Below are 13,217 nucleotides of genomic sequence, written 5' to 3'. Positions count from 1 at the left end.
TCCCAATTCTCTCTCTCTCTCTCTCTCTCTCTCTCTCTCTCTCTCTCTCCACTTTGTGTTTGTGGAAGAAGATGTAGGCTCTCAGCTACTGCTGTCTTACCATGCTTGCCTGCCTGCTGCTGTGATGGTCATAGACTTGTTGTCTGAAACTATAATCCTGCAACAAACTCTTTCTTCTGTAAGTTGCTTTGGTCATGGTGTTTGGTCACAGCAAAAGAAAAGTAACTAATAGATTTATTTGAGCATTCAAGTCAATAATTAAGGTTGGAATAGTAATTTTAAAAAATCCACTTTGGCAATATCTGACTATCCTGACTATTTGGCAAACTACAGCCAACAAAACTGACACAATTTGTGAATTTGTTAGTTAATAAAGTCTGACATAATGGAAAGACAAAAATTATAGGACAAAAAGATAAATTATTAAACATTCTAGAACTAATTCAGATATCTAAGCTATTATTGAAACTTTCACAGTAAAAAAAAAAAAAATGTAAAGAGAAACTATTTTCCCCAGAGCTTTCTATCAAGAATATTCAACAGAAGCTTGCGGCATGGCTCAGCAGTGAGGAACATCTGCGGCTCTTCCAGAGTACCTAAACTCAGTTCCCACCATATAGGGTGGATCACAACCCTAGCCCAAGGGGGTACAACACTCTCTGGCCTCAGCGTATACACACACACAAACACACATACACACACATACATATACACACATACACACATACATATACACACACACAGAGACAGACAGACAGAGACACAGAGACAGAAACAGAGAAATACTTTTAAAACAATATGATAGAATGAGAGCTAATTTTACACAAGCTTTAAAAAAACTATTGAGCATGTGCACATGCCCATGTGTGCCTGCATGCACGTGTGAGGGTGAGAGCATCATAGTTAGAGGACAATATTTAGGAGTTGGTTTTCTCTGCCCCCCTCCCCCCCGCCCCGCCCAGGCAGGATTAATCTTGTTGCTTCTGTTGCTCTCGGTACTTCAGGCTAGCTGGCTTGAAAGCTTCTTATTTCTACCTACAGTTTCTCAATAGGAGTGCTGAAATTACAGATGCAAGCTGCTATATCTGGTTTTCCATGTGTGCTGGGGATGGAACTTGTGTAGCATGTATGAGAGTCAGCTTGTGAGATCAGATTTTTTAAAAAGATGTATTTAGTTATTACATATACAGTGTTATGCCTGAACTCCAGAAAAGGGCATTAGACCTCATTATAGATGGTTGGGAGTCACCGTGTGGTTGCTGGGAATTGAATTCGGGGCCTCTTGAAGAGCAGCCAGTGCTCTTAACCTTTGAGCCATCTCCAGTCCTACACAGAATTTTTTGAGAGATTAAAAAACGAGGAAATGGTTTCCATTTTATGACAATAGCTCAGTCTTGACATCAAAATCCAAAGGAAGAGTGCATAAAAATCAAATAATCCAACAACCCATTACGAATGTTAATCAGACTGGGGACAGTCCACTAATACAATGCTTTCATCATATTTGAAAAGCAATCAAGGTAATTTGCCATGTTAATGGATTATAGAAGAAAATTTACATTATCATCAACATGCAGAAAAATACTTATAAAAGTTAAATCATTTTCAATATTAAAAACTGTCTTGGAAAAGTAACAGGGAAGGAGAATCATATGATGAGAGCATGTCTTTCAATGGCCAACAGTAAACACCACACTGAGCACTGAGATGCTGAGGTCTGTTCATAAGAAGGAGTCTCCTCTTGGCTTTTCTTTTCAATATTCAACACAGTATTTGTTACTATACTGGAGGTCCTGTTTAGCTCAGTATGGTAAGAGAGGATTAAAAAGGATAAAAAACAACACAAGGCAAAACCCCCAATATATCAAACCAACAAATCATCCAAACCAAAACCTTTGGGAAAGAAATAATGCATATCAGATATGATAATTAACAACTAAAACTAAAGAAGATTAAGAAATATTAGAACTAAGGAATAAAATAACTAATAACCGTGGGGTGTGTGTGTGTGTGTGTGTGTGTGTGTGTGTGTGTGTGTGTGTGTGCGCGCCTGTGTGTGTGTGTCACACATCATGGCATATGTTTGGAGGTTAGGAAACAACTCTCTCAGGAGTAGGTTCTCCTCCAAACCTGTCAAACCTTGGGATAGAACCCGTTTTTTCAGACCCATGAAATAATGATACAGAAATTGCATTTCAGTATATCAAAACCCTGATTTCACATATAAAACTATTTTAATAAATTATTGCTTATAATAATATTACAAGAATCACATTCTTCACAAAAGTCTAACATATGCTACACGAGTAGTCTGTACATAAAACTAGAAATCCTACTGAAAGAGTGACAGATCCAAGTGAGTGAGGAATTTGCCAGAATGGTGGGCTGGAGAACTCATTATTGGAAATACGTCAGTTATCCAAAAATTAATTTATGGACTCAATGCAGTTACATATTCAAGACATCTTAAAATTAAAAAAAAAAACCCACTGGTATTAACAATCTAATTCCAAAGTATATACTAAAAGGCCAAGTCCAATGTGGAGGAGTGTCTTGAGTGGATGTTTAAAAAGTAGCAGTTTAGATTCTGCCAGGTATAGAGCTTGCAGCTTTGAATTACATTTCAGTCTCTTTGTGTCAGTTATTGGCCTCCTAGGTGGAACAGATACAATTTATTGAAACAGTCCAAGACTCCTGAAGAAGAAGCGGAAAGGGACGGTGTCCTGTTGGAGTAAAGGCTCTGCTCTGATTAAGACAGAGTGCTCTTGGAACACCGTGGAGAAGCCAGGGCTGGAAGAAAGTATCCACACGACCTGAGATAAAGAAGGGACTACAGGATGAGCGAAGGCTGCAAGATCACTGGCTGCTCCTATGGTTTTTAACTTCCAACTCACCATCCACACAAATATCCGCTACAGGAAAATGTAGGCCTAGGTGAAAACACCAGATGAATGGTGCTTTAGGGAATGCAGGATGAAATCTCTACCACGTTGAATTAGGAAACCTTCCTTGACGTTATATTTAAAGTGAGCACAAGCAGCCAAGCACAAAAATCTAAGTTCCACTACACTTCACAATAAGATTGTCATTGGTACACATCATTAAGAGACAGAAATCCACCGAGTAGAAGATAGTCTTCAATACTCCTGCGGGAGTACTCAGCAGGTTAAGACACTGGGTGCCAAGCCCGGCCACCTGAGTTCCACACTCAGAACCCACATGGTGGGTGGGTGTCTGCCCTGTGTGCCATGGCATCCACCTCCAGTAAATGAATAAATATAAACATAATTTAAACGATATTAACAAAGCATCCTTGATGCAGATGAGGAAGGAGGTAGAGGTCTGTCCTGTTAGAGCTCAGGGTCTATCAGAGCAAACAGGGAAATGGCAGGTGACAGCCTCTAGAGGGTCCAAGTGAGAAGTGACACTAAATTGCACAGGGGATGGGTTTGCTTCCTGAGAAGCAGGTACTTCAGCGAAACACAATAAAATGATTTGCAAAACAGGATTTTAGAGCTTGAGGATATCCGAACACAAGGCCACAAACCAAAAACAACAACAGCAACAACCAAATTATAGGGTTTGCATTGACACTTTATCACACTAAAAGCATGACAAATCCTCAACCCTCTTTCAAATAATAACCAGAAATAATAATATTACAATGATACTATTACAACCTGATTATTTGGGGGCAAATATTAAGCATTGTAGCAATGAAGGAATTTCTTACTTACTATGGTATTTTCATAGATAGTTTTCAATCCTGTGTTACATTTTCATTAGAACTATATATTACATTTTTATTCCAATAGAAAAGAATATTGGGGCTGGACAGATGGTTAAGAGTACTAACTGCTTGTCCAGTGGACCCAAGTTCAGTTCCCAGCACCCACACGGCAGCTCACAGCTATTGGTAACTCCAGGATCCAACACCCTCACATAGACACACTACCAATAAAAATAAAATAAAATTTAAAACAGAAAGAAAAAACTACATAAGTCTTATAATTTTCATTATTATAGAATTGTTACTAATTGCTTATAATTTCTGAAGCTTTTCTTTTGCCTCCCTCTCTGCCAGGGAACTACATTAATTAATACCTAGAAAATCAGTGCTTGTCTGCTTCATGCACCCGGCCTTCACAATGAGATTTAGAAAGTGTTATAAAAATCCAAAACATCACTCCACCAAACTTCCAAGAAATTATGGGCTAAAAGAACTGAATGTGACTCAAAAACCATCGGAGCAGAGCTGTGTGGCCTCCCTGGCCAGACTTCAGCCTGTGTTCCGTCTGCACAGCGACATGGTACCCACGGAAATGAGCTTAGGCCCCACACAAAGACAGACAAAGTCCACCTTTCCATGACTGACAGCTGCCAGTGTCCACAGTGGCCATTGGGGCAGTGGCTTTCCTCTTGCTTTCTAACAAACAATGAAATCATTTCAGTCTCTGGCAGTTCAGGCCTAACGTGCTCTTATTCGCCTTCCTGTGTTTAAACACCAGCCCCGTTTTTATACAGAAATTTGTAGTAAAAACAAAACAAAACAAACAAAAAAAACCTGCCTCTGTTCGTTTTTAACTAATAAAAGCAAAAAGTTCAGTTGTAGGTTGAGAGCACAGAGTGGTGAGGCAGGAGTCTTTGCCTACAGTGCTACAGTCTTCTTTTAACTATTTGGACAATGAAACCAGACCAATCTCCAGAAGACACTACAAATACATTTTAAATGATTGCCTGCCACAGTAGCCTGTGAGCTGAAAAGGCTGGCCCTATATGCAGTTTAAATGGGTCCAGCATAGTGAGCACAGCTTTTCTGTACATGAGTCAGCAGGCACAGACTACATAAAAACCTTAAATATTAGCTGTCACCCTAACAGCATGAAGACTAGGGCAGGGTAAAGGGCTCAGCCTGCTTCATAAGCTCGAGGACCTAACTTTGGGAACCCAGGACCTGAGTAAAGAAAGTTAGGCATCTATAAGGCTAGCCCTTGGGTGGATGGGGGGAACAGAGACAGGTGGCTTCTGGAAGGTTGCTGGCTAGCCAGTCTAGATGTAAGAGCAAGCTCCAGATTCAGGAAAACACCTTGTTTCAAAATAAATAAGGTGGAGCTCAACAGCAGAAGTCGCTCAACATAGACATCCTGCCTCCACACATAGCCACATAAGCAAACATACACACACTTGTGCATGCACACACACACAACACACACACAATTAAGAAGAATATTGCTTCCCCCTCCCCACCGCCAGGATCCTTTACACATATACTAAAGCTGTTTTCCCATTTCTCTCTTGGGTTATGGATGTCTGATACCCACAGATGCCACAGCACAATTCTGGAAAAAAAAATTATATATTCACCATGCAGGATTATCAATAGAAAGTTTGGAGAACTGACTATCATAAGTTACACAGAAATGTTTCATCTTTGTTTAGGTGAGCAGTTCTCAGCCCTTTTGGCAAACTCCTATTCACAAAAGTATTTACATCACTGCTCACTACAGTAGCAAAGTTACAGTTAAGAAGTAGCAGTGGCCGGGCAGTAGTGACAGGCCTGTAATCCCAGCCCTAGGGAGGCAGAGACAGGTGGATCGATGTGAGTTCGAGGCCAGCATGGTCTACAAAGGACAGTCAAGGCTACACAGAGAGACCCTAAGAAGTTTGCAATGAAGATCATTTTATGAGGCACTGTATTAAAAGGTCACAGCATTCGGAAGGTTGGGAACCTCTGGTTTAGATGCTTAAAGCAACTTCTCTGGCCTTCCCCTCTCTGTGCTCTCTCCCCAGTTTTCCTACCACGTGTCCCTCACTGTCTACATGACCTCACTTCACTTGCTCACTCCACAGGGACTTCCGTTAGCCACGCAGCACCCTCACTTGACTTCTGCACAGTTTCTCTTTTCCCTTCTCCAAGTGCTTCTGTGATGCCTCACTTCCTACAAACTTCTTGCAACATTTCCAATTGTCATCCTCTCCGTCTCCCCACACCATGGGCTCCTATTCTGACCCTCTAAGGTAGTGCCCAACTTGTGGCTCGAGACGTCCTCCTGTTTCTTTGACAGACTCATCAACGCCATGTGTTCAGGTGTCCCCAGGTAGGATTCCTCCCATCTCTCTCCATATGTCAGACACTTGGCTTAGCTAGAGGGTACCCCGGGGTGCCTCTAAGTCAACCTCTCCAAAAGGATCATCTCTTCCCTACAACTTGCCACTTCTAGCACCACTTGCCTCAAGGAATTACTATACATTGTGTTTCATATATCATAAATCTAAACACCATCTTTAACTCCCCCCTCCTGTGGCAAAATTAAGTTTATTGCCAAATTCTATCTCGTCTTCTTCATGGCATTTAAATTTTACTTTACTTTCTTTCCCTGTTGCTACTCTCTGAAGTTTTTACCATTGTCTCTCTCCTGGTGTAGAAAATGAACACTGAAACTGGTTCTCCCCCAGATGTGTTTGGTACCTTCTCTCTGCTCTCTATCCCTCTGCCTTCCTGGCCACTACAGTGACATGGCAGTGAGACATTCTGAGCATATCACTTCCTTGCTCAGTACCTCTGAGCCTTCCTTCATCCTCCGGATAACACTCTGGATCTGCCCAAGTTGGAAGCCTTCAGGCTGGGTGACCACTGACCTTTCATCTCTGTTAACACCATGAGCTTCTCTTCTCTGTGTGGTGACTCACATTTATTTTTGTGTGCGTTCCTCTCTGACTTAGGAAATAAACTCGGGTCCTCCTTCTAGAACACTTTCTGCCTGTCTTGCCGCAATGCTGCATCCATCCAGGGACACTAACAGACTGGACCCCAGTGGCCTCCACAGTCCTCCGCGGAGGCTCAGAACGCTGATGACTCCTTTTTTCTTTGGGGGCTTTTAGCAACATGGTGGTATTTCCTTCTTTAAGCTCAGCATTTTGTTTAGTACTGCTTGCTAACTGGATGCAAATGTGATGTTTATTATGCCCCTGGAACACACTACAATTCTCAGCTATATAAAGCCTAACTCAGTTTAAAATTTTTATTTAAAAAAAATATTTTTAAAGAAATTGAGGGTAAGGGCGACTCAGAGCCATTGAGAGACTGAAATAGAGAGCAGTCTAGATTAGAGATTACTCCGTGCTTGCTTGCTTGCTTTTCTTTTCTTTTCTTTTTCTTTCTTTTTGTTCTATAGAAGAAAACTGCCCTACTTTATAATTGTGTTTGGGGTTGTCTCTTCCAAGATTGGAGAAGGGTTGGATGCAAAGAGAGGAGAGGATAAGGAGAAAAGCAACGGTGTAGTGAAGGTCAAGGGAATATAATCTGGGAAATACATGTTGGGTATGGCCATTGTATTCGCACATAGAATGGCACATGAAGGTGTATTTGTAAGGTTTGAAATGTGTACATTGGGTACATGGGTAGAGTACTTCTGTGTACTTATATATAGAATTGGAAAGTAAAGAAAAAAATGGTTGGGTAGGGAAACTGCAGTCAGATGGTAGAGGATCTTTATGAATGCCAAGAAATTTGGACTTTACCCTATGTTAGATGTGGCGGGAAACACCAAGTGTTTGAAGTCAGGGTGTGCATTGATGGGCACAGATAAGTGTTTCATAAAGGTATCGATGAGAACAGTAAAACTGGAAGGACAAGAAACAAAACGGGGAAAGGCAGTTTCAAAAGTCACAAGTGCTTGGGCGCAAGAACATGAGGGCTTGAACTGAGTGGTGGCGGAAGTTGCATAGATTGGTAGGAGGAAATAAAACACCCAGCAGAACCTTACAGTGTGATTGTGAGGCTGGACACGTGGAGGACACATCCCCAGCCTCCCTACTTGCGTGGCACACTGCCTTCAAGGCACAGTGGACTGTAAAGGGGAAATCCTGGACGGCAGGTGGTGAGTTCAGCTTAGAAAAATGGTGGCTCTGGCATATTAATAGGTAAGCGGGGCTAGACATCCTGCCGTAGAGAAGGGGCTGGGACCAGGAGAACCTTTCCATTCCAGAGTTTAGAGTGAAGAGGGAGACCCAGGACAGAGTTCCGAAAACACTATGTAGCAATGAGTAGAAGATGAACCTCTGAGGGAGAGATGAAGTAGAAGAAGAGAGGAGAGGGGAGGAGAGGGGAGGGGAGGGGAGGAGACGGGAGGGGAGGGGAGGGGAGGGGAGAGAAAGGAAAAGAGAGTAAAGGAGAGGAGAGGGAAGGGGAAGGAAGGGGAGGGGAGGAGGGAGGAGAGGGGAGGGGATGGAAGGGGAAGAGAGAGAAAAGAGAGGAGAGGAAAGGAGAGGAGAGAGGAGGGGAGGGGAAGGGAGGGGAAGGAGAAGAGAGGAAAATGAGAGAGAAAACAAAAATCAGGGGTAGAGGGTGTTTTAGGAGGAAATCAAAGATTGAAAAGAAGACGTCTTACCATGAGAGGAATCCATTGAAAATTTTTCAGATGCAGGACAGTAATACGAGGGAGAAGGCTGACATCTCAGAGAGCAGTTAAGAAGTGATGTGATTTGGAATCCACACAGGGACTTCCTTGGCCCATGAGGCCACTAGAGAGCGTGTGACTTCATTCATGTTAAGGCTGCTGTTGGTCTCTGCATGCACACTTACTTACAGGTTATGTAAGTGTCTCCTGGTGTCTCTTTTCCACCCTCATCCTGCCCATGAATAATGCAAAGTGGTGACTATGGAGCAGAGTTGAGTACATGTTCCTTTTATCCGCTTGTGAGGAGGATTGTGGAAAACAAATTTGAATCTAAGTGTTAATATGAGATCCAGGATGAATTTGCTTCTGATGCAGTCTGCCTGTGTGCTCAGAGAACGTAGGCGGCAGAAACACGTGTCCGCGCAGGCTTTTATGTGTTTAACTTTCATATGTATTTGCATTACAGTTGTGGATGCCTGTGATTTAAAGAATAGTATATTTGTCTGTTTAGTGCTAAGTTCAAAAGGTTCATACAGGTAGGGTAAAATAAAATTTCAAGGTTCTATTGACCAAGGGCTTTCAGCTGAATGTTAACCTCAGCCACTCAAGGCATTGGCAATTATGCTACGTGCCTAAGAATCTTCATCGCTCTCTCAAATGACAAAACTTTATTGTATGATTTTATTTAGTTAGATGATTTAAAAAGCAAGAGAAAATGTGCTCCTTGAACATACAAATAATTAAACCAGGAGCAGAGAAATAAATAACCTGGAGTAATCTTTACAGATGCCATATGAATCCTGTCTGCTTGCTGACTTTGAGTCATCCTTATTAACTACAGAAGAAAACCTGGGTACCTGACTCTATGCCTTCCGGCAACACATTCCTCCAAGGCTCTTCTTACGTCTCCTCCCAGAACAAGCCTCAACATTTCAAAGACTGGAAAATTACGTTGTGCTTCCATGGCTCCTTTTAATAATACCAGCAATTAAAAAGAGACGGAAAGCCTGGGTTTGTGTTTCTAGTGCCTCTTAGGAGAGTTCCAGAGTCTGAATTTCAGAATCCGATCCAACACTCTTAAACCCCTAGCTTAGAGCTGATGGCCCCTCAAATCAACCATGTGTCCCTAGGACAGAACAGGTTAGCATCCCAACACTTGACCATGCCCTACATCTGCTAGAGAGTCGGGACAGCCGCCCTACTTTTCACTTCTCTCAGACATACAGAAAATTCCATAAGGCTAACCTGGACTAGATTTTCTCCACTTTACAGAAAGATCAACCTCTGAGAAGCCAAGTTTAGGGAATGCTTTTTTTCTTTGTAAACCCAATCTCACCTCGAGTACCTTAAAATCCTACATTTTAGGCATGGCCAGGCCGTAGATAAAATAAAGATGGAAAGTTCTCCTGAGTCTATCAGCAGCCCACCTCCCCACCTAGCTTCCTCAGTTAGGGCAAAGGAAGCCCAGCCAGGCAGCCTAGCTCAGGCCTCCACTGATCCGGTTGCCATGTCTAAGATCAAGAAACCGGCCTGAGTTTACTTTCCCTGAAGGAAGGCATTACAACAATAGGAGGAAGGCTGGAGGGAAGCAAGAGCTCCTCTCTGCCTAGTATTTAAGAGGTAGGCAGTTGGCTTTTCTGCCTCTTATGGAAAGAAACACTAGCGCTCCTTCCTGACAAAAGAATGAGCATATAAAGGGGGAAGAGGTCCCCCTCAGGCACAGTCATAGGGGAGGGGAGTAAGGGGAAAATGGGAGGGAGGAAGAATGGGAGGATACAAGGGATGGGATAACCATTGAGATGTAACAAGAATAAATTAATAAAAAAAAAAAAAGAAGGAAGAAAAAACAAAAGAATAGGGGGCACTGTGGCGTGAAAAAAAAAATACACATCAAAGTTTCCTGCAAAGCCACTTACTTATTGGGAGCTGCAAGCTGCAACCTTGCGCTAGCTAGATCAGGGATTCCTGCTTCAGGGCTAGTGCAGCACCTGCCAGATCTATGGGGGAGTGGGATGGCGGCAGGTCGCAGGGACCACCCACAAACGCTCCAAACTTGAGGGTATGAGAGTACCGTCTTGATGCGAGCGCGGAGTGTGTGTGTGTGTGTGTGTGTGTGTGTGTGTGTGTGTGTGTGTGTGTCCGTCCGTCTTTCCGTCCATCTGTCCAACCGCTCCGCTCCAAGCAGTCCAGATCCCGGCAGAGCAGATTCCGCCGCTCCCCAGCTCCAACTCCATCCCTCCTTGCTGTCCCGGGACCACTGCGGGTCCCGCCAGCCTAGGACGCACTGTGGAGTTCAGACTTACCTTGAGTGAACACCAGCAGCTGCAGCAGAAGCGCGCCCCCTGCTTGTCCCGGTCCCATCGTGGATCTGCGCTGGAGAATCTAAGACGCTGCTCTGTGGGTGCGCACAGAACCCTAGTCGCTGCCTCCAAGGCTCCCAGAAGTTAGGCTTTCCAGAAGTTGACCAGACAGTGGACTTCTCTCCGGCCTGAAGGAGAGAGAGCAAGGAAAAGTTGCTTGCAGCTCCTGAGCTAGGACCCGCCTCTGCCCGCCCCTCCAGCCTGGGTAAACTCCGGATCTGCCGTGCCACGCCCCACGGAGCCCAGCCCCCGCGCAGCTCCTCCTGCGAGCTTCACACAAGAGCCATGATCCCCGCGACGCCCACCCAGCCCTGCATCCTGGAGTCACTGCGGATGGGACACCCGCCCTGTGGCCTTTCTAACCCCATACCAAACTGCCCTAGCACACCCACAGGACTGCCCCTTTGGTCTGCTGTCCACAGGAAACTCCTAGCCAACCCCCAGTGCGGTGGTATCAGCCTTAGCCCTGAAGAGCTCAGCAGGGGAGCCATGACACCTGAATTGTAGCTCCTAGACTGGACGTGCTTGCCCTTCTTTCTCTCTGCTTTTCCTGAGTGGGTGGAGAAAGGGACAGAAATAAGCTCAGAATGACCAGGTTCAACTCTAAGTCATCAGAAAGAGCTGCCCTCAAGCTATGATTACTCCTGAGGTACTATTTTTACAGCACAGGGGTGCCTCTGAGAGGGGAGGGGACTGTCTATATCCCAGGTGATGAGGAGTTGGATCACCCACCGAGTTTACTTGATTTATTTCAGGACAGGTGAGAAGAGGGAAGAGTCCAATAAAGACTAAAAATAAAATAAAATAAAATAAAGCCCAAAGCAAACAAACAAAGACAGACAAGCAACCGCTTCCTAGAGAGCAAGGGTTCTCAACCTTCCTGACGTTGAGACAGTTCCTCAGGTTGTGGTGACCCACAATTATAAAATCATTTTTGTTGCTACCTCGTAACTGTAATTCACCTACTGTTTGAATCATAATGTAAGTGTCTGTGTTTTCCAATGGTCGTAGGCGACCCCTGTGAAAAGGTCTCTTAGAACCGCCCCACACGGGGGTCACGACCCACAAGTTGAGAACCACTGGCCTAGGCCTCACGCATCAACATTTTCCAGTCTTTCGGATTCTAGAAAGATAGCATTCGTCTGAGTCTTTCTTTCATTTACATACCCAGGAAATAGACTATCCACTTTTAATCGTCTCTAAAGCCAATGTCCCTCCAGAAACTCAGCCACAGATTTCCTGAGACTCGTTCCAGTGACTGCTTCCTATGAAGCAATGAAAAGGTCTCATAAGCGAGAGGATTGCTTGCCTAACTGCTGTTACTCGCTCCGCTCGAAACCTCTGGGGAGCAAGCCTCTGAGTAGGAAAGGAGAGCAAGCAAGACACTTGCAGGTGGGGCCAATGTAACCACTTGGTAAAAGCTTCAACTCTGTTTATAAAATGGTGGGTAGAGACGAAACCTTGAATTCTTATGTGTGTGTGTGTGTGTGTGTGTGTGTGTGTGTGTGTGTGTGTGTGTGTACAGGTTTCTGTGTACAGATGCATGTTTGGGTCCATAGGTATGGAGGCCAGGGGAGAAACCTAACTGTTGCTCCTCGGGAGCCATGCACCTTTCGTGTTGAGAAAGAATCTCCCATTGGCCTGGATCTTGCCCAATAGGCTAGACTGACTGACCAGCTAGACAGTACCAAGTTGACACTCGCTGGAGCTTATGATTAATATCATACACTCAGAACCCTTGAACCTCATAGCCCAGGCAGCTTCCTGCCCTCCCACTCGCCACCTTTTCTACTTTACTCACATAACAGACAGTTCTGACCTTCCTTCGGTGTGGTGCTCTGACTGCTTACTAAGCCCCCAGGAACACTGAGGTGGCTGCTACCTAGCCCCGACACACAGCTGGGCAGCTCACAGGGTGGGAAGCCTGCCAGGTTTCAGGAAGATGACTATCTGCCTGCTCCCTTCTGACTCACTCAAATGTGAGTTCTGTTTGGGGCAGACGCTTGTTTGGGAGGCAGGATGACTCTTTTAATGGTGCTTTGTCTGATTTGGGGGAGAGGAAAGTGCATCTTTTCGGGGCAGGCGTTGTTGCTCTTAGAATAGGACAAATTAGCCCTACACTGCTACAGAGGCAGAACAGGTAAGGGGCTATATATGTTTTTCAGAGCAGGCAAAAAAAAAAAAAAAAAAAAAAAAAAAAAAAAAGTTAGAGGAAATTTGTGAATTACAATATTCAACAAGCATGAAAGGCTGCGACAAAATAATTTTGGTAGTCTTACCTCACATATACCTTGTCTGGGTTAGTTTGGAAACTGTATTCCCATCAGGAAATAGGCAATAGGGAAATAGGGAAAACTGGGTTTTCCCACTGTAGCCTCAGGATCTTTTTTATGCCATTCAAACTATTAAAGACCTCTTTTAAAATTACACTTACCATATCAAAGATTAAAGCAGAGCA

The 13,217-nt window shown here is 44.1% G+C and overlaps 1 protein-coding gene across 1 annotated transcript in view; it reads right to left on the bottom strand.

Moving 5' to 3' along the window:
* Positions 1-10,981, bottom strand: part of Itga2 (integrin subunit alpha 2) — a 95,308-nt gene extending 84,327 nt beyond the window's left edge. Inside the window, exon 1 of the mRNA XM_051172366.1 lies at positions 10,703-10,981. Coding sequence (XP_051028323.1) covers positions 10,703-10,760 — 58 coding nt within the window. The 5' untranslated portion in view covers positions 10,761-10,981. The remainder of the gene's footprint in view (positions 1-10,702) is intronic.
* Between the last annotated feature and the right edge of the window lie 2,236 nt (positions 10,982-13,217).

Source organism: Acomys russatus, chromosome 30 (assembly GCF_903995435.1).
Source record: "Acomys russatus chromosome 30, mAcoRus1.1, whole genome shotgun sequence".
Taxonomy (NCBI): Eukaryota; Metazoa; Chordata; class Mammalia; order Rodentia; family Muridae; genus Acomys; species Acomys russatus.
Note: the sequence above shows the minus strand (reverse complement) of the source record. Positions and strands in the feature narration are given on the sequence as shown.